The following is a 20826-nucleotide window of genomic DNA, read 5'->3' as shown; positions in this document are numbered from 1 at the left end:
AAAAGGCAGATTGGTGGAGAAATGACAGCGTTTCTTCCTTTCTAAAACGCTTTCAAAGTACATAATAGACCTAAATGTATATCTCAAATCTATAAAATTTCTTTACGTAGCAGGTGAGAAATCTACGTGACTTTGAGCTTATTGATGACTTTTTAGGTCTACAACTAAAAGCGTGATTACTACATTAGACTTCATAACTATGAGAAATATCTAGCCAGAAACTGAGAAAATATTTGCAAAACACGTATCTGGTAGAAATATACGTATCCAAAATTCACAAATAACTAAAAGCTAAACAAGAAGAAATGCACAACGAAAAAGTAGGAGAATGATCTGTTGTCACTAAATGACAATGAGACTATGGGGTAAATCATCTGTCACTAGAGGAAGCTGAATGAAGCCCAGCTTGGCAGTTTCTGATCAGCTACAGATAATTTTTGTCATATTATCCAGCAATCACGTTCCTACATTTATGTAAATGAGCTGAAAACTCATAACCATATACTTTTATATTCCAACTCTGTTTTTCTGATTGGAGAAAAACAATACTATTAAAAAAAAAAAAAAAACAATGAAAAGATCTCTAGTCTACATGATAGGTTCTAAGCCGACCATACCTACATTGTTCTGTCTCAAAATATAAAACAAAAATTAGCGGTTACCAGGGGCTTAGAGAAGAGGGGAAAGGAGAAAGCAGGAAGCATACTTTCAGAGGAAACTATTCTGTGTGACCCTGTAAATACGAAATAGCTCAAAAGGCCCTGAAGGCATATAGTCAGCAACCTGGAGCTCTGTATCCAAAGGCATGTTCCCTTGTCTATTGAAAATAGTAACCACTTTAATTACAAATTTTCTTGAAATTTTTCTCTACTTCTATTTTTTCTTTCAGTCTTATGACTTCAACCTTCAAACTTTATGGATAATTATGGGTACGGGAGAGTTTTGTTCTTCTAAAACCCAATCTAATAAGACATATACTACGGATTTTTCACATGTCCTAGTATGAAGCGTACTTTCAAACTCTAAGAATGCTATCCTACGAATGCATAGCAGAAATGTGTAAATGCAGTTCCACTTCACCTAATGAATTTGATTTTAAGTAGAAACTGAAGGCATCTTTCTGACTTGAAAGTGACAAAAATATTTCAGAAAACATCATAAATCTGTGAAAATAATTTTCAGAAAAGTAACTTTTTTGACTCGTATGAATATAAAGTATGTGTAAGATATATTTTCAAAACTCAGACTTGTTCAAAAATATATGACAATATGGACTTCTCACAGATCACAGGATCATTCAGGAAAAAAAATTAGGGATTTCAGTTACAAATACTAAGGAATATCAGTTCACAAATATCAGTTATACGAAACGTATTACCAATGCAAGATATTAATAATAAGGAAAACTGCAGGCGGTGTGGAAGGGGTGAGCACATCTTCCCTGGAGTGCTTGTGTAAACTCAAAATGTGCTACAAGCCATGCGTATAAGGAGAATTACAGGCCAAGCAGGCTGCTTAATACATGACCAAGTCACTATCGGTAGAGTACAGGCAGCTGATGTGGAGCTCAGAATCCCCCAAATATCTCCCCAATTCGTGTCACATGAAGTGTTCCATCACCCCTGAATCTCATGACTTCAGTCTAGCTACTTCAAACCTGTTCCTTTTATTGGTGCCCGTCCCAGACGCTCTGGTGGGCCAATAAGAGTATTTTTTTAATATTTTTTATTATTATTAATTACACTTTATTCATTTTGTACCCCCCATAAACCCCTCCCTCCTCCCCTCCTGACCCCACCCCTCCTCCTTTTTCTGTATGAATGCCACTCCCCAAGTCCACTGATAGTGGAGGACTTCCTCTCCTTCTTTCTGATCATAGACTATTAGTTCTCATCAGGAGTGGCTGCATTGTCATCTTCTGTGGCCTGGTAAGGCTGCTCCCCCCTCAGGGGGAGGTGATCAAAGAGCAGGCCAATCAGATTATGTCAGAGGCAGTCCCTCTTCCCATTACTATGTAACCCACATGGAAACTGAACTGCCATGGGATACATCTGTGCAGGGGTTCTAGGTTATCTCCATGAATAGTCCTTGGTTGGAGTATGAGTCTCTGGGAAGTTCCCTGTGTTCAAATTATCTTGTTCTGTTGCTCTCTTTGTGGAGTTCCCGTCCCCTCCAGCTCTTACTATTTCCCACTACTTACATAGAATTCCATTCACTCTGCCCATCAGTTGGCCATCAGGCTCAGCATCTGCTTTGACAGTCTATACTGCAGAAGCTTTCAGAGGCCCTCTGTGGCAGGTTTCAAGGTTGTTTCCTGTTTTCTTCTGGCTTTCAGAGGCCCTCTGTAGCAGGTTCCTAGGTTGTTTCCTGTTTTCTTCTTCTTCTGATGTCCATCCTCTTTGCCTTTCAGGATGGGGATTGAGCATTTTAGTTAGGATCCTCTCTTTTGCTTAGTTTGTTTAGATGTACAGATTTTGGTGGGTTTATCCTATGTTGTATGTTTATATGAGTGAGTATATACTGTGTGTGTCTTTTTGCTTCTGGGACAACTCACTCAGGATGACCCTTTCCAGGTCCCACCATTTACCTGCAAATTTCATGATTTCCTTATTTTTCATTGCTGAGTAATACTCCATTGTATAGATGTACCACAATTTCTGCATCCATTCTTCAGTTGAGGGGCATCTGGGCTGTTTCCAGCTTCTGGCTATTACAAATAAAGCAGCTACAAACATGGTTGAGCAAATGTCCTTTTTGTGTACTTGAGCCTCGTTTGGATATATGCCTAGGAGTGGTATGGCTGGACCTTGAGGAAGCGCTATTACTAGTTGTCTGAGAAAGCGCCAGATTGATTTCCAGAGTGGTTGTACAAGTTTACATTCCCACCAGCAGTGGAGAAGGGTTCCCCTTTCTCCACAACCTCTCCAGCATGTGTTGTCACTTGAGTTTTTCATCTTGGCCATTCTGATGGGTTTAGGGTTTTTTTGATTTGCATTTCCCTAATGTCTAATGAGGTTGAGCATTTCTTTAAATGCTTCTCTGCGATTCGATATTCCTCTACAGAGAGTTCTCTGTTTAGCTCTGTTCCCCATTTTTTAAGTGGATTACTTGGTTTGCTGCTTTTCAGCTTCATTAGTTCTTTATATATACTGGCTATGAGTCCTCACTCAGATAAAGGGTCGGTGAAGATTCTTTCCCAATCTATAGACAGTCGCTTTGTTTTGATGACAGTGTCCTTTGCTTTACAGAAGCTTTTCAGTTTCATGAGGTCCCATTTATTGATTGTTGCTCTTAGAGCCTGTGCTGTTGGTGTTCTGTTCAGGAAGTTTTTTCCTGTACCAATGAGTTCTAGGGTATTCCCCACTTTTTTTCTAGCCAATTTAATGTGTCTGGTTTTATGTTGAGTTCTTTGGTCCACTTGGACTTCAGTTTTGTGCAGGGTGATAAGTATGGATCTATTTTCATTTTTCTACATGTAGACATCCAGTTGGACCAGCACCATTGGTTGAAGATGTTATCTTTTTTCCATTGTACGGTTTTGGCATCTTTGTCAAAGATCAGGTGTCCATAAGTGTGTGGGTTTATCTCTGTGTCTTCTGTTCGGTTCCATTGATCCACCATTCTGTTTCTATGCCAGTACCATGCAGTTTTTATAACTGTTGCTCTATAGTACAGCTTGAGATCAGGGATGGAGATACCTCCAGAAGATCTTTTATTGTAGAGGATTGTTTTAGCAATTCTGGGTTTCTTGTTATTCCATACGAAGTTGTGAATTTTTGTTTCCAGGTCTGTAAAGAATTGCGTTGGTAATTTGATGGGAATTGCGTTAAATCTGTAGATTGCTTTTGGTAACATGGCCATTTTTACTATGTTAATCCTGCCAAGCCATGAGCATGGGAGATCTTTCCATCTTCTCATATCTTCTTCTAATTCTTTCTTCAGAGACTTGAAATTTTTTCATACAAGTCTTTGACTTGCTTGGTTAGGGTTACACCAAGGTACTTTATGTCATTTGTGGCTATTGTGAAGGGTGTTGTTTCCCTAATTTCTTTCTCAGCCATTTTGTCTTTTGTATACGGGAGTGCTACTGATTTTTTTTCAGTTAGTTTTGTATCCGGCCACTTTGCTGAAGGTGTTTATCAGCTGTAGGAGTTCCCTGGTAGAGTTTTGGGGGTCACTCATGTATACTATCATATCATCTGCAAATAGTGATAATTTGACTTCTTCCTTTTCCATCTGTATCCCCTTGATCTCCTTCAACTGTCATATTGCTCTAGCAAGGACTTCCAGCACTATGTTGAAGCGATATGGAGAGAGTGGGCAGCCTTGTCTTGTCCCTGATTTCAGTGGGATTGCTTTAAGTTTCTCTCCGTTCAGTTTGATGTTGACTATAGGCTTGCTGTATATCGCCTTTACTATGTTTAGATATGTGCCTTGTATCCCTGATCTCTCCAATACTTTAAACATGAATGGATGTTGGATTTTGTCAAATGCTTTTTCAGCATCTAGGGAGATTATCATGTGGTTTTTTTTCTTTCAGTTTGTTAATATGGTGGATCACATTGATGGATTTCTGTATATTGAACCACCCCTGCCTACCTGGGATGAAGCCTACTTGGTCATAGTGGATAGTATCTTTGATGTGTTCTTTTATTCGGTTTGCAAGTATTTTGTTAAGTATTTTTGCATCAATGTTCATAAGGGAGATTGGCCTGAAATTCTCTTTCCTTGTTGAGTCTTTGTGAGGTTTAGGTACCAAGGTGACTGTGGCTTCATAGAATGAGTTTGGTAATGTTCCTTCTGTTTCTATTTTGTGGAATAGTTTGAAGAAGAATTGGAGTTAGCTCTTCTTTGAAGGTCTGGTAGAATTCTGCGCTGAAGCCATCTGGTCCTGGGCTTTTTTTAGATGGGAGACTTTTGATGACCGCTTCTATTTCTTTGGGGGATATAGGACTGTTTAATTGATTTACCTGGTCCTGATTCAGCTTTGGTAAGTCAAATAGATCAAGAAAATTGTCCATTCCATTTAGATTTTCAAATTTTGTGGCATATAGACTTTTGAAGTATGTCCTAATGATTGTTTGGATTTCCTCAGTGTCTGTAGTTATGTCCCCCTTTTCATTTCTGATTTTGTTGATTTGGATGGTGTCTCTCTGCCTTTTTGTTAGCTTGGCTAAGGGTTTGTCGATCTTGTTGATTTTCTCAAAGAACCAGCTCTTGGTTTCATTGATTCTTTGAATTGTTTTATTTGTTTCTAATTGATTGATTTCAGCCCTGAGTTTGATTATTTCCAGCCGTCTACTCCTTCTTGGTGTGTCTGCTTCTTCTTTTTCTAGGGTTTTTAAGTGAGCCATTAAGTTGCTTGAATGAGCTGTCTCGAATTTCTTCTTGAAGGCACTTAGTGCTGTGAACTTTCCTCTTAGCACTGCTTTCATTGTGTCCCACAAGTTTGGGTATGTTGTGTCTTCATTTTCATTGAGTTCTAGGAAGACTTTAATTTCTCTCTTGATTTCTTCCCTGACCCAGCTTTCATTTAGTAACAAGTTGTTCAGTTTCCATGTATGTGTAGGCTTTTTGCTATTTCTCTTATTGTTGAGGTCCAGCTTTATTCCATGATGATCAGACAAGATACAAGGGATTATTTCAATATTCTTGTATCTGTTGAGGCTTGCTTTGTGACCAACTGTATGGTCTATTTTGGAGAAGGTTCCATGAGGTGCTGAGAAGAAGGTAAATTCTTTTGTGTTTGGGTGTAAAGTTCTGTAAATGTCTGTTAGGTCCAATTGATTCATGACCTCTGTTAGAGACATTGTTTCTTTGTTTAATTTCTGTTTTGTTGACCTGTCCTTTGTTGAGAGTGGGGTGTTGAAGTCTCCCACTATTAATGTGTGGGGATCTATATGTGGTTTAAATTTTCTCAATGTTTCTTTAACAAATGTGGGTGCTATTGTATTTGGGGCATAGATGTTCAGGATTGTGATGTCTTCCTGGTGGAATTTTTCTTTGATGATTATGAAGTGTCCTTCCCCATCTCTTTTTATTAATTTTGGTTGAAAGTCTATTTTACCAGATATTAGAATAGCTACTCTTGCTTGCTTTGGGTCCATTTGCTTTGAAAGTTGTCTTCCAACCCTTTACCCTCAGGTAATGTCTATCTTTGTACCTTAGGTGTGTTTCTTGTATGCAACAGATTGCTGGGTTTTGTTTACATATCCATTCTGTTAATATGTGTCTTTTTATTGGAGAGTTGAGTCCATTGATGTTGAGAGAGATTAATGACCAGTGGCTGTTAGATCCTTTGATTTTGATGTTGGCTGTGGTCATAAGGTTGTATGCTTGGTTGCTTTTTGTTTTACTGTAGTAAGGTTAATTATTTCCTGTGTTTTCTTGAAAGAAGCTAGTTTTTTTTGGGTTGTATTTTTCCTTCCAGTGTCTTCTGTAATGCTGGATTTGTGTGTAGGTATTGGTGAAATTTGTTTTTGTCATTGAATATCTTGTTTTCTCCATCTATGAGGACTCAGAGCTTTGCAGGGTATAGTAGCCTGAGCTGACATCTGTGTTCTCTTAGGGTCTGCATGATATCCATCCAGGCCCTTCTGGCTTTCATAGTCTCTGTTGAAAAGTCAGGTGTAATTCTAATGGGTTTGCCATTATATGTTACTCAGCCTTTTTCCCTTGCAGCTTTTAGTATTTTTTCTTTGTTCTGTATACTTACTGTTTTGATTATGTGGCGGGAGGATTTTTTCTGGTCAAATTTGTTGGGTGTTCTGTAGGCCTCATGTATTCTTATTGGCCTCTCCTTTAACTTGGGGAAATTTTCTTCAATGATTTTGTTGAAAATATTTTCTGGGCCTTGGAGAAGGGAGTCTTCTTTTTCCTCTATACCTATTATTCCTAGGTTTTGTCTTTTCATATTGTCTTGGATTTCTTGGACGGTCTGTGTCAGAAATTTTTTGATATAACATTTTCTTTGACAGATACATTGATTTCTTCCATCTCTTGTAGTCTGTTGGTTATGCTTACCTCTGTAGTTCCTGTTTTCTTCCCTAGATTCTTCCTTTCCATTATTTCCTCCATTTGTGTTTTCTTTAATTTTTCCAGTTCTATCTCCAGGTCTTGAGTTGTTTTCTTTACTTCCTTCACCTGTCTGATTGTACTTTCCTGTTTTTTCTTTTAGTTCCTTCAACTGTTTCTTTTATTTCATTCAGTGCTTTAAGCATTTCCTTTCTAAAGGCCATAAACTGTTTGGCTGCAGCTTCCTCTATTTCTTTACGGATGGCAATATTCTGTTTGAGTTTATCTTCCTCTATGTCTTTATGTATCTTATTTGTTTCCTCTGTGATCATCTTCATGAGCATAGTTGTTAGGTCATCTTCTTGGATTTCAGTTATGCTGCGGTGTCCAGGGCTACTTGCCCCTGGATTCTGGAGATGCCATATTGCTCTGTCTTTTGTTGCTTGAGCTTTTATGCTGGTCTCTACCCATTGGGTTATCTTAGGTGTTTGGGGTTATTTTCTGGTGGTTCCTGGGGATCCTGTGGTGGAGAGAATCCCCTTGGCAGAAAGCTGGTTTTTCCTGAAGGAAGTCTTCTCAGCTTTTTGGGTATAGTCCCTGGATGGCTGGCGTTTTTTTTGTTGTTGTTGTTTTTTTTTTGTTTTGTTTTTTTGTTTTTTTTTCAGGAGTTGCTGCTGCTCACCTCAGTGATAGAGACCTGAGTGGTAACTGTGGTCTTTGTTAGTCGAGAGGGTTCTCCTCTCACCCAGGCAAGTCCTGAAGACAGCTGCCCTATTTCTGGGTTTCTTGCTGTAAATTTAATAATCAGCTGCTGTGACCCAGTTGGACATCTGGCACGCAGCAACTGTTTGTGCCTGTGTCTGGAGCACAGCTGAGTGATGGCGGCTCGGCCCCGCTGGTCTGTGAGACTTTTTCCAGGGAAAGACTGGGTGATTTAAGTCAGTACAGTTTCCTCCCTTTCTTGTGGATTCTCTGGAGACAGGGACTCGCAGTCTCTTTTTTGCCCTGGGGCGCACCACTCAGTCTCCGCCAGCTAGCTAGCTGGCATGCAGAAACTGCCTGTGTCTGCCTTTCTGGCCTTTGGGAGCCTGGGCGTCTGCCTAAACTGGGTAATTTTTCCGAGACCTTTTCGGGGTCAGGGTGTCGGCTGAGTGCTCTGAGATCAGACCAGCTGTTTCCCTCCCTGTGGGTTTGCACCGGACAGTGAAATGCAGTCTCTGATGCCCTGGGGCCCACAGTTCTCTCTGAGGCAGCGAATCAGGCGTGCAGGCAGGGCTCTGTGCCGGAGCCTGGATCCCCAGCTCTGGCTCCGGGCTGGCTCCTGGGGCGCCCGCAGAACCAGAGTCTTTTTCAGGGGATGTCTAGGTGACCTAAGGTTGGTCCCAATCGTTTCCTGCACCGTGGGGTTATCTCTTGACTGAAAATTCCAGTCTCTGATAGTGCGGTGGGCACGGTTCACTCTGGGACCGTGACCAGAGACACTGGCTTGTGGCTTTGGGCTGGGGCTGGTGGCCAAGCGTCTGGCAGAATGGGGATCTCTTCCGAGGTTTAGCCAGGTGAGCTAAAAGCTGATTGAATCCCCCACCGTGGGATATCCTCTACCTGGGAAACACAATTGCCTGTGTCTTATGGCCGTGAGTTCTGATTGCTGGTCACTGTGCTAATCCTGGTGTTCTGCTGGTCAGAATGAGAGTCCTCCCGGCTCTGCCATCTTGCCCCGCCTCCCAATAACAGTATTAATGACTAAACCATCCCCTTGAACTCTTGTACACCGAAGGTAAATCACGCTTTTGTGCCAAACTCAAAACTAGATGTGTCATATGTATGATCTTCTTAAGGTGTTCCTGTATCCTGTTTGCATGTATTCAACTGAGAATTCTTCACCACAGAAATTAGATTGCAAGTTTATTTTGGTTGCTGTATCTTTGTCTGGATTTTGTGTCAGAGACTAAATTGCTAGTGCTCCTTCCCTTTGCATTTTGTGGAACAGTTTGGCTCTTTAAAAGTTTGAACAGTGAATCCATCCAGTGCTGCGTTTTTCTTTGTGTGGACACTTGGTTGACTTGAGTCTCATTGCCTACAATGGGTATGTTTAAATTATTTATATCCTCTAGATCTAATTTTGATAACTCATATACACTTAGGAAGGTATCCACTTCTTCAAGGTTTCCCTGCTTTGCACTCTAAGTTTTCAAAGTATTCCCTAGTGTGCCTCTGGATTTCACTGAAGCCCATAACAACTGCATCTCTGATTTTACTGATTTTGATCTTTCTTTGTCTTCCTCTTTGTTAGATTTGGAGGTCATCAATCTTGTTAACTTTTGCAAAGAGTCGGGTCTTTGTTTCATTGGTTCTATGTGTTGTTCTTCGGTCTCCATTTTATTACTTTCTGCCCTAATCTTAATTATTATTGCCTGTTGGGATAGGATTGGCTTCTTGTTTTCTTTAGAGCCTTAAGGTACATCGTTATATCAGTTTTTAAATTTATGCATATTTGTGTGTGCACATGTGTGGAAGTGCCTGGAGAAGGCCATCCAATGATGTCAGATACCCTGGAGTTAGAGCTAGTTGCTGATGGGGCTGCTAAGAACCAAACCTGGGGATTCAGGAAGAGCAGCAAGTACTCCTAACCACAGGCTATTTGTCTAGCCCCAAGGTCTGATTTTTCAACATCAGCACTTTACAGCCATAAAATTCCCCCTTAGGAATTCCTTAGCTGTGCCCCAAAGGACCTGGTAAATTGTACTTTCCTTTTGTTTTTAGGAATTTTTAAATTTGCCCTCTGAATTCACAAATGTGTGTTTGTGTCTGTAGCTATGTGCTTTTATATCTGGTTTTTCTATGGTCTTCCATCAATCTACACGTCCACTTTTGTTTTTGTTACTGTCACTCACTCGAAACACTAGCATTGTTCTTTTCACTAAGCATTGTTTTGGCTATTTAGGAGACTTCTGCATTTTCACATGAATTTTATTGTTTTTCTATTTCTGCAAGAAGATCATAGAGATTTGGAAGGAAATTGCACTGAATCTGTAGATTATTTTTTATAATAGTTATTTTCACAATATTAACCTTTTTCAATCTGTGAGCATGGGAGATGTTTACAACTTCTATTTATTTTATCAGTGATTTCACTGAAGAAGTCTTTTACTTCTTTGGTTAGGTTTACGTCCAGGTTTTTGCCATTTTAGGCTATTATAAATGGGATTGTTTCTCTTATTTATTTCTGGGCATAGTCACTAGAAAATTGGAAAGCTTCTTGTTTTTGTGCTGACTTTGTTTCCTGTTATTTTACTGAATGTGTTCATCAGTTATAAGAATTTTCTGGGGTACTTAAGGTCTCAGATATAAGCATATCATATGTAAATAAGGATGGGATCTCTTCCATTCCTGCTTGTACGCCTTGTTTGCTAGTCCTTCCTGATGCTCCAACTAAGATGTTAAGCACTATTTGAAAAGCAATGGAGAATTGGACACCCTTAACCCAGGCCATTGCCAACTCTTCCTGCCCCATGACCTGGCCCCACTACAATGCATCCACTCCCACCTTGGGCAGATATCAGAAAAACAGAAGAGACACACCTGCCCTCAAGACCCCTCCCATACCCTCAATTCAAATCCCAAAGACCCAACCCACTGCCATCCCTTCCTATCCCACCACTTGCTCCCTGGCTCATTGAGCTTCCCCCTCCCCACCCCACCCCTAAGGGAGGAGCAGCCTTGCTAGGCCAGATAAGGACATTGCAACCATCCTGAAGATACCTGATAAGCTAGGGTCAGATGGAAGGAGGGGAGGACACCCCCTCTCAGTGGACTCAGAAGGGGGCAGGGAGGAGATGAGGGAGGGAGGAGAGGATTTGGAGGGAAAGAAGGAGAGGGCGACAGCTGGGATGCAAGTGAATGTATAAAATTATTTAAAAATAAAAAAATATTTAAAAATTAAAAAAAAATTAAGCCTCCTGCTGTATTTTTCAGATACATAGTGGTTTTATCACTTCTCTGAGAACACTGTACAAATGTGTCCCCATACCCAGCCCCCCGTACCTGCCAAACTGTGTACTTGAACCAGGTAATTGTGCATGCTCCCAACCCTAGGGGAAGAGCTACAGGTAGAAAGTGTGTGCTGCTCGGTAGTCTGTTTCTGACACAGGATCTGAATGGAGAAAGCTGGTCATAGTGTCTGAAAAGCTCCAATTGTCTACAGACATGATGTTCTTAGCAGCGTTATTCGTAATAGCCAGAACCTGGAAACAACCCAGATGTCCCTCAACGGAGGAATGGATACAGAAATTGTGGTACGTTTACACAATGGAGTACTACTCAGCAATGAAAAACAAGGAAATCATGAAATTTGCAGGCCAATGATGGGAACTAGAAAAGGTCATCCTGAGTGAGGGATCTCAGCAGAAAGTGGTATATTACTCACTTATACGTGGATATTAGACATATAATATAGGATAAACATATTAAAATCTGCACATGTAAAGAAGATAAGCAAAGAGAAGGGCTCTGGGTAAGATGATCAATCCTCATTCAGAAAGGCAAACGGGATGGACATTGGAAGTGGGAGAAAACAGGGAACAGGACAGGAGCCTATCACAGAGGGCCTCTGAAAGACTCTACCTAGCAGGTTATCAAAACAGATGGTGAGACTCATAGCCAAACTTTGGGCAGAATGCAGGGAATCTTATGAAAGAAGGGGAAGAAAGACAGACCTGGAGGGGACAGGCGCTCTACAAGGAGACCAACAGAGCCAAGAAATCTGGGTCTAGGGGTCTTTGCACAGACTGAACCTCCAACTAAGAACCATGATAGAGACAACCTAGAACCCCTGCTCAGGTGTAGCCCATGACAGCTCAGTCTTCAAGTGGGTTTCCTAGTAAGGGGATTGGGGGCTGTCTCTGACATGAACTTAGTGGCTGGCTCTATGATCACCTATCCCTGGGGTGAGTAGGGTGGGGGTGCAGCCTTACCAGGCCACAGAGGAAGACAATGCAGCCAGTCCTGATGGGACCTGATAGGCTAGGGTCAGATAGAAGGCGAGTACTACCTCCCCTATCAGTAGACTAGGACAGGGGCATAGGGAAAGAGGGAGGGAAGGCGGGACTGGGAGGAGATGAGGGAAGGGGCTACAGCTGGGACACAAAGTGAATAAATTGTAATACATAAAAAATAAAATATATAAAAAAGAAAAAGCTCCAATTTTTATCAACATCACTAGAATATGCTTTAATAAATTAAAAAAATCAAAAGTGATCCTTTCATTCTGCAGAAGAAATTTTAATTCTAGGATTAATTTGGTTTTAAGAAACAGTATTTCAACATACTAAAATCTATAGCCCTAAAGAAGCTAAACAACAAGGAAGACCCTAGGGAAGATGCTTAATCCTCATTCCTCAGAAGGGCAAACAGGATAGTCATCGGAAGTGGGAGAAGACAAGGGAACAAGACAGGAACCCATCACAGAGGGCCTCTGAAAGATTCTACCTAGCAGGGTAATGAAGCAGATGCTGAAACTTATAGCCAAACTTTGGGCAGAGTGCAGGGAATCTTATGGAAGAAGCAGGAGATAAAAAGACCTGGAGGGGACAGAAGCTCCACAAGGTGACCTGCAGAGATTGATGCTCCAACCAAGGACCATGCATGGAGAGGACCCAACCCCCTGCTCAGACATAGCCCATGGCAGCTCAGTCTCCACGTGGGTTTCCTAGTTAGGGGTACAGGAGCTGTCTCTGGCATGAACTCAGGGGCAGGCTCTTTGATCACCTTCCCCTGCAGGGGAAGGGGCATTGGGGAGAAGAGGTAGGGAGGGTAGAACTGGGAGCAGATGAGGGAGGGTGCTACAGCCTGGATACAAAGTGAATAAATTGTAATAAATAAATACATAAATATTTAAAAAAAGAAACAGTAACTCACCTAGTCCCCAATGAAGCACAGACTAGCAGCTGAGGTTAAGGGAGCACAGCACTAGTAGCTAAGGTATACACAGTCCCTGGAGGAGGACAGCATTAGCAGCTGAAGAGTATAAACTTGACTTTGCTTTTATGACACCTGTCCATAGGAAATCTCTCCACCTTTCCATAAAGGCATTGAGGAAAAGCTTGTTAGTTAATGAAATAAGACGCTCAAAGAGTGGAAGTTTTGTGTTCTGGTCAAAGATTCCTCTATTTATGGAGAGCTTTTACTTAAAAGTCAAGTCAACATATTCTTGTCATTGAGAATTTGGGACAGTGAGCCTGGAACATGAAATACATTCTTATACCAACATTAGACACCAAGAAGAGAGTTATTTTTCTAAAAAATTTATTTCTCTGTAAATACAAATTTCAACATCAACAAACAATAGTCCAGTGGAAAAATACTAGCCATTAACAATGAAAACTCTTTTCTTAGTTTAATAAATAGAACTTTGGCATTCAAATTTCTAGCTGTAAACCCTATTTAAAAAACAAAAACAAAAAACAACTCCTTTCAAAAAAAGGAGGTAAAAACAAAATGTCAGAAGGCATAAGCCAGCCAGTGGCTTCACATTTTTTTTTTTTACAATAACTGTTTTTCAGTTAAGTCATGAACACTGTATTTACACATGAGGTATTCTGGTGGTTCAAAAACTGAACCTAGTTTACATACCCACCAGTCAGTCAGTGACTGATTGCACACTCTGCTGTGCTTTTAATGTGACCATCTAGCACCTTACTACTTCTGGTCACCATGCCAACATGATGCTCAATTTCACGCTTAAGTACTTAAATAACTACATATATAATATATATATATAAATACACACATACACACAAATGAATACATTTTAAAGGAATTTCCTGCTTTCTATATAGAAAAGGCTGAGCTTCAAACACATATAAATATGATACATCCTCTCATGTTTATTAAGGTAGCTATCATCTAACCAAGAAATGGCTCTTTTTAGAAAAATTCTTAAGTCTATTCACCAAAGAACAAGGTGCAATAATCAACATTCTTATAGTTCATGTAAGAGAAATAAATACTGCAGGCAAAAAGGCACAAAAGGTTCTCTGTGTGCAGCCGCAACAGTGCTGCTGATGACTTATTGATTTCGAAGTACATTCTATTATATTCAATATTTCCTTTAAATACGAACTCTCAAATCATTCCCTTTCATGATTAAATGATACATTCGTACAGCAATCAGCATCAATGTTTTTTGGGGACAAAGTTGAAATTTTTACTCTCTATAGCAAATAAGAGACAATTTCTTTTAGTTTGTGAACACTGTCAGAAATGGAAAAAGTGGGAGGGGAAAGAGCTATCGATGGTTCCGAGTGTCATCTGCTATGCATGGTCATTCAGAGAACATCCTATCACTGTAATTACTTACGTAGTGACAGATGGAGAACTTCAGCTTGAGTTCAACAGTACTGTGCAAAAGAGCCCACATGCTTAGCTCCTGTTGCTCAGTGAATTACCACTGATATTTAAAGAACATTCTCCAATGAAACAGTCCCTTTACAAATATCTTTTCAGAGATTCCTACCACGTCTGACACAAAAACAGTACTTGTCACAAGCTTCCAAGTCCTAACTGTCCGATATTCATTTTAGCAACATTTTCTAGCTCTTGGATTTTTCTAACAAGCTACTGAAAGTTAAAGTCAGTTTCTCAAAATTACAACTCCACAATCATCACTATGGTATAATATTGTTAACATCAAACAGTGAGGAGTCTTATTCTAAATATTAAAAGGGACCATGCTTTTAAAAATAAAATTCTCTTGTATATTTACCTAGTCAAGATTTACAATTTTAAAATCAGAGGGCAATGAAAATTTACTAAGTTTAAGTCTATTTTTCTGCTATCAAATGCAAGGACAAGGCATTATGTGGCCTTGATTCAGCTCATTTTACCTGCACAGGTAAGTAACTATGGCTTCCCTGTGGTAACTATTAGACTACCTGTGTTGTATGTGGCTGTGTTAGAATGGCTTCAGCTTGAACAGACTAAAAACAAAAATACCATGTTTAACACTTCCTAGGAGAAAAGACTTGATACACAAAAGCATAACTGAAACCAAAGTTCAATAATATGGAAACCTACAGATAGATTTATTTTAGAATTTAAGTTCCTTTTTAGTTTAGGCATGTCATTATAGTAATTTCCACGTGTAGCCTTCGAAAAATGGGAATAAAACAATGTAGAATTGCTATTGCCATCTTCTTTGACCTAATGGTAAATCTCATTTTCAATGTGATATATTAATACTGTTCCAGCAATGGTATGTCTTAGGAAGATGTTTCTGAAAAATAAAATGCTAACTAGAATACAACCAGCTCCATTTCCACAAAATCCCCTCCAAAGGTGACTACTTATCAAAGCCCTTCATTAATTTTAGATGCTAATAAAAGATTAGTATTTGTAACACATTATATCAAGACTATAACATTGGGATGCCTTTTAAAATGGTGGTATACAATTTAGAAACTGAAATGTATCAATAGCACTTTAATAATTTCTTGGTTAAGCATTTTACTCTAAGATATGTGAATTAAATTCTTTAAGCTATAGAAAACCAGTCAAAACAAAAATTGTTTAATTTATTGCAAGTGGTCAGAAAAAAAAGGTGTGTATATGTCTCTATATGTATATATATATATATACACATATATGCATATTAAAATATATAACCATAAATTTCTTTTAAAATAGTAATTATAAAACTTCCAAATATAAACTAAAACACTAGGACTTTGGAGATATAAGAAGCTGCTAACACAAATCAGCAATGGCTGTTGATTACTGCTATAGGTTTAGGTGTCTATTTCTGAAATCACCAGAGGATGGTCTATCCAAAGAGAAGGTAAATGTGCTGCTGGCTGCACTGTGGTTGAGCCATGTAGATGCCATTATCTGACTTGACAGCTTGGGACCGTCTACGTAGACATTACATTATGCAAGGCATATATTTTTGTAATAAACAATTTCTTGATTGTCATCAAAGCACTATTCTAAAAACCCAATAAACACATTTTTAAAGAACCAAATTCTTGAGTGGCTAATTCCTCTCTGGGTTAGGGAGCTGGGAGCATAATCACCCTGACACACTGACTTTTTAGTAGCCATATCCCAAGAGGAGTGGGGTAGAAGGGAAATCTGTCATTAGGATGCAGTATAACAAGCTATTCAAATGTCTATGGATGGCAGAATACATGTCCATTCTTAACTGAGAGTCTTCCTGAGCACTCTCCTCAAAGGTCTGTCCCACTAAGTTTTCACTGCTGAGATTGAGAAAAAATATTTTCTAGGAGAAAGCTTTAAACCAGAGTAAGTTTAGCAAGAACACTGGTACATGTCTACTCTCAGTCGGCAGTACTATACTGCAGGTTCCACATCTCTATTCTCCCAGCTCTTAGTCCTGCCTCAAGGAAACTGAGTTGTGTTATGAAAACAAGGAAGAAAGGAAGGAGGGAGAGAGGGAGGGAGGGAGGGAGGGAGGGAAGGAGAGAGAAGGAGAGAGAGAGAGTAAGAAAAGAAAGAAAGAAGAAAAAAGAAAAGAAAAGAAAGTCAAATCAATTTATACAGGGTGACACTTTACCTGTATTGAAAAAAAATGTAATGAATTCTAACTGCAATATAATCTTGGCAAAAAAAAAAATGATATGCAGACAATACTTATTTGAAGTTTAGGTGATTGTGTACATCTGCTCAAATGAGTTGCGCTTCATAATAGTACCCTGTGCTCCAGATGAACTAACCTAAGCAATTTCATACTCCATGACAAACTGTAACGTAACAAATACAATAAAAGAAATTAAAATATCATTGAAACTTATGTTTTGTTTTATGCTATTATTAATTCACATATGAATAAGATGCTCTCTTAAAGTAGATTAAATCAGGCACAACGCTGCTCAAACATAAATGCTGAAATGTGGAAAAAAAGCAAGTGTGCAGAGCTACTTTGCCATCTGTCTTTTTATAACAGTCAATGGAGGCCTCAGAGGACTTCTATTAATTATATATGGCTTGGCTTGCATATATATCATAAATAAAAATTGCAAATAGTACTGAGTATGCTGAAATTAACCGCAATTACTTTTTCTTATATATATAAAAATTACAATGCCAATGAAAAGATCACCACATTAAAGTTTCACACTGCTGAGACAATCTAGAAGCACTCTGGAAAAAATAGCTGGTCTGTTTTCAGCGCAATTATCCGGCCAACTTTACTCCACACACCTCAATACAGTCACTTTTGAAAACACAAATGATTTATCTTGCTGCCCTTGTACATGAGAACAGCCCACTGGTACTGGATCTAGTCAGCCTGCCAATAAAAATTTCAAAATGTAACACATGGTTCTATATAAAATGTAGAATTAAGAGTGTGCCTTTCAAAGCTTTGCTTTGACCCTTGAAATCCTACTATTTTGTGGATTAAGTCCATGCATATGCAAATGCACGTGCACGGGCATTTACACACGAGACAGAGTGAGCAAGCGAGAGAATGAATGAGCACTCACATGTATATAGACAAAGTTACAGGAGCAAAGGAAATCCTACATCTTTATCTGAAGGGCACTGTTCACAGCTTGGTCCTACAATCAGTAGTTTGAAGATACAGGTTATTTTGTTCTTTTTCTTGCAGGCTTTATCTCATTTTTCAAATAGTAACGTGATTTGTTTGCGTGATCTCATCAGTCCCCTCAAAACTTCCTCAGGAAAGCAAACGTAACAACAACACAGCTGAAGTGAACGGCAGAAAGCTTCACCTTTCCCTTGTCTGTCCTAAAGAGAAACAAAGGAGTCCAACACAGCAGCTTTTCACAAGGGTCATTGTTGCTGTGGACCAACACTTGGTCACTGGGTAACGCAGTTGTCTCCCATGTCCTGAGCATAGCGGTCTGATATTGTAGTCCTTAATTCATCAATGTCCCTCCGTAACTGGCACACATCTGAGAGCTTTTTAGTGAGCGTTTCTGGGCTGTGGTCATTTTCAGTCTCCTCAGCTGCACAGTTCATTGCTGTGTAAAGAAAGCATGGAGAGAAATGTCTCACATTTTTTAATAGACATGGTAAGATTCTCAACTTCATCATGGCAACATGATGTTGTACAATGAACACCAGGCAAGGCTTGGGTTCGAATTCTAGATTATTTGATATTACAAAAACCTTGCTAGTTAAAATATATTAAGTTCATATAGCATATACAAATTCAGCATCCTTATTGGATGGCAATGTTACAAAAGTAAAAAAAAAAAAAAGTGCTCTTATATCTCTTTACGAGCTGCACTAGAATACTTAATTCTTTTCCATTGGCAAAATCTGAAAATTTGCATGAAGAGAGGAAATGTCTTAAGTTTTATCATTACAAAAGGGTTATTTCTGGGATACAGACATTAGTTTCAAAATATATAGCCAGAGTACTAGGACCCTACAATCTCAAACAATTAAATCAAGTTTATGGAGAGGCTCAGTGTTTGAGTAACAGGGGTGAGGCTCTAGTCAGTTGGCTTTTAATCTATGCTAGTTTCTCTTTGTAAGCATGTCCTAACAAAAAAGCAACAAAATCTGAAATAAAGTATTTCTACCTTCACTATTCTGGCACAGGAGCCAAATAACTGTTTTTTAAATATTCATGAACATTTGCCATGATCAAGGTGTGATGCTGGATGAAAAAGTCAATGATCACATTCAATGTACTTCAATCAATTCCACAAACAACCGAGCACAAGGTATTTTGGATGACTCAACACTACCCATAAGATACAGAGGTACAGATAAAAAGACACATGGACCTAAATGGAGAAATGGTTGGATCTTATTTATTCCTGGTCCCTAAAAGCAGGAAACAAAGTAGTCTGATGGAATTTGAGAAACTTCAAGACTAGTATCCAGCCATTAAACAGTAGAACACAAATTACATGCAAGAGTAGTCATATGAAATAAGCTACAAAGACAGATAGGTTCTATTCTCTCTATCACAGGAAATATATTAGGAAAAATAATTTGTGATTTAGACAAAGCCCTGGCAGCAATATGAAAAGTGAGTTGAGATAGGAGGATAAATACGACGGTAACAGAAAAACTAGTCCAGTGCAGGGCTACTGAAGCCTGAACTATGCCTGGTATAACGGTAGGAATAAATAGTAGGTCTGGTAGAGCTCAACTGTCATCAGCTAAAGTGAGGGTCAGCAACCGGGAACGATCACAGAGAAAAATGCAGAGTAGAGTGGTGCTTCTTCCTTACAGTGAAGAGCAGGGTTAACTGGGTCAAGGGGTCTACTTCAGTTATGCTGAGTCTGTAATGCCTAGGAAATAGGTAGGTGTTACGGTGTGTGTGCATGCATGTGTGTGGGGGGGGTGTACGGGGCAGGGGGAATGTGACTATCATCAAAAGACCAAAGATCCCTCTAGGCAGAGAGATAAATAGTATATGGCAGGAAAGTAATGATAATAACAGAAAAAGATGTGAAAAAACAAAGGGTTCAGAGAGAATAGGCACTAAAGAGAGGAAGAAAACATCCACTGACTCACCAGTTCTTATGTGTCGAATATTATTTTGAGACAGGCTATCATTATGTAGCTCTGGCTGTCCTGTAATTCACTATGTTGACTAGGTGGCCTTGAACTCACAGAAATTCTCCTGCTTCTCACCCCGCTGCCTATGTGCTGGGATCAAAGGTGTGTGCCACCATGACCAGTTTAACCCCAATAAGAATATTGCAGAAAGTCCAAAGAATATTGAAGATGAGCAGTCATAAAAGTGAAAGTAGAATGTGGAGAATGATGTCATGGAAACCAAGAAGGCAAAGCATTTTAAGAAAAGTGGGGTAGGGTAGGTCTGCCAATAGATTACTGGAGGAGTTATGAGATAGCAATTCAAAAGAATTCATTGGTTCTTGGCATTTCAGAATGTCAAATGTAAGGTAAGGATTCAGAGTCTGAACCTGAAAGCTTGAACAGAGCATGCACTGGGTGGTGGGGAAGGTAGGAACAGTCTTGAGCCTCCACTGTATTCATATTAGTGTAGCCCTACTATATTAATGTAAAGGTTAATACACGCTGTGCTGAATGCATATTATACTTGAAGGGAAAAATTTCTAAATCACTGAAGTCTTTTATATGTGCACATCTTCTTCTTACTCCAGGAGATCCATTCAAATCAAAGTGTCAGTATTCACCTGGCAAATCTTCTCTAAGATCCACGTCAGATGCCAGCTACTCCATGAACCCTTTGTAGCCCCTACCCATGTAGTCTCACTCATTTTTATTCATTATGTTACCACTGTTCTTTGATCACATCTCAATTACAGTACTTATGGCAAAGATCTAATAATTTGGTTAATGAGGAGTTGTTTAATTACCTGTGCTGACAGCACCTACCTTAGTAACCACACCACTTAAGATGGCTGTCATTTACTAATAGTGATCAGAGATTTTACATGCCTACACTTAAACATGTGAACAAAGCTATGAAGTTAAGGTAAAATTCTGCTGACCCTACTTAATACAAATATATGTTTCATTTAACAAATGATGTTCTTTAAGACCATTTGTTTTAAACCAAAATACCAATTATGCAGTAGAAATATGTAGACTATTTTTGAAGAAAATGAAAGTATTCTCTTGTTACATACAAACATATCAAGGAAAGCATTCAATAGAATTTTTTTAATGTAGCCTTTCCCAGTTTTTAACCTTTTTACTTATCTATTAAAGACGCTACAATACAATATTATATTCCTGAGAACCACACAAAGAGATGGACATTCCTACAAAAGAATCCCCCAAAAGAAAGCTCATATTATTTTATTACTGGGTAGCTCTCACGTA

At 39.2% G+C, this 20826-nt stretch overlaps 1 protein-coding gene across 1 annotated transcript in view; it reads right to left on the bottom strand.

Moving 5' to 3' along the window:
- Nucleotides 1–16590: 16590 nt before the first annotated feature.
- Nucleotides 16591–20826, bottom strand: part of Cep85l (centrosomal protein 85 like) — a 99237-nt gene continuing 95001 nt past the window's right edge. Inside the window, exon 13 of the mRNA XM_055599369.1 lies at nucleotides 16591–18014. Within this exon, the coding sequence (XP_055455344.1) occupies nucleotides 17851–18014 (164 nt within the window). The 3' untranslated portion in view covers nucleotides 16591–17850. The remainder of the gene's footprint in view (nucleotides 18015–20826) is intronic.

Source organism: Psammomys obesus, unplaced genomic scaffold (assembly GCF_907164565.1).
Source record: "Psammomys obesus unplaced genomic scaffold, mPsaObe1.curated_primary_1811, whole genome shotgun sequence".
Classification (NCBI taxonomy): Eukaryota; Metazoa; Chordata; class Mammalia; order Rodentia; family Muridae; genus Psammomys; species Psammomys obesus.
This window is presented reverse-complemented; position numbering and strand designations above follow the sequence as displayed.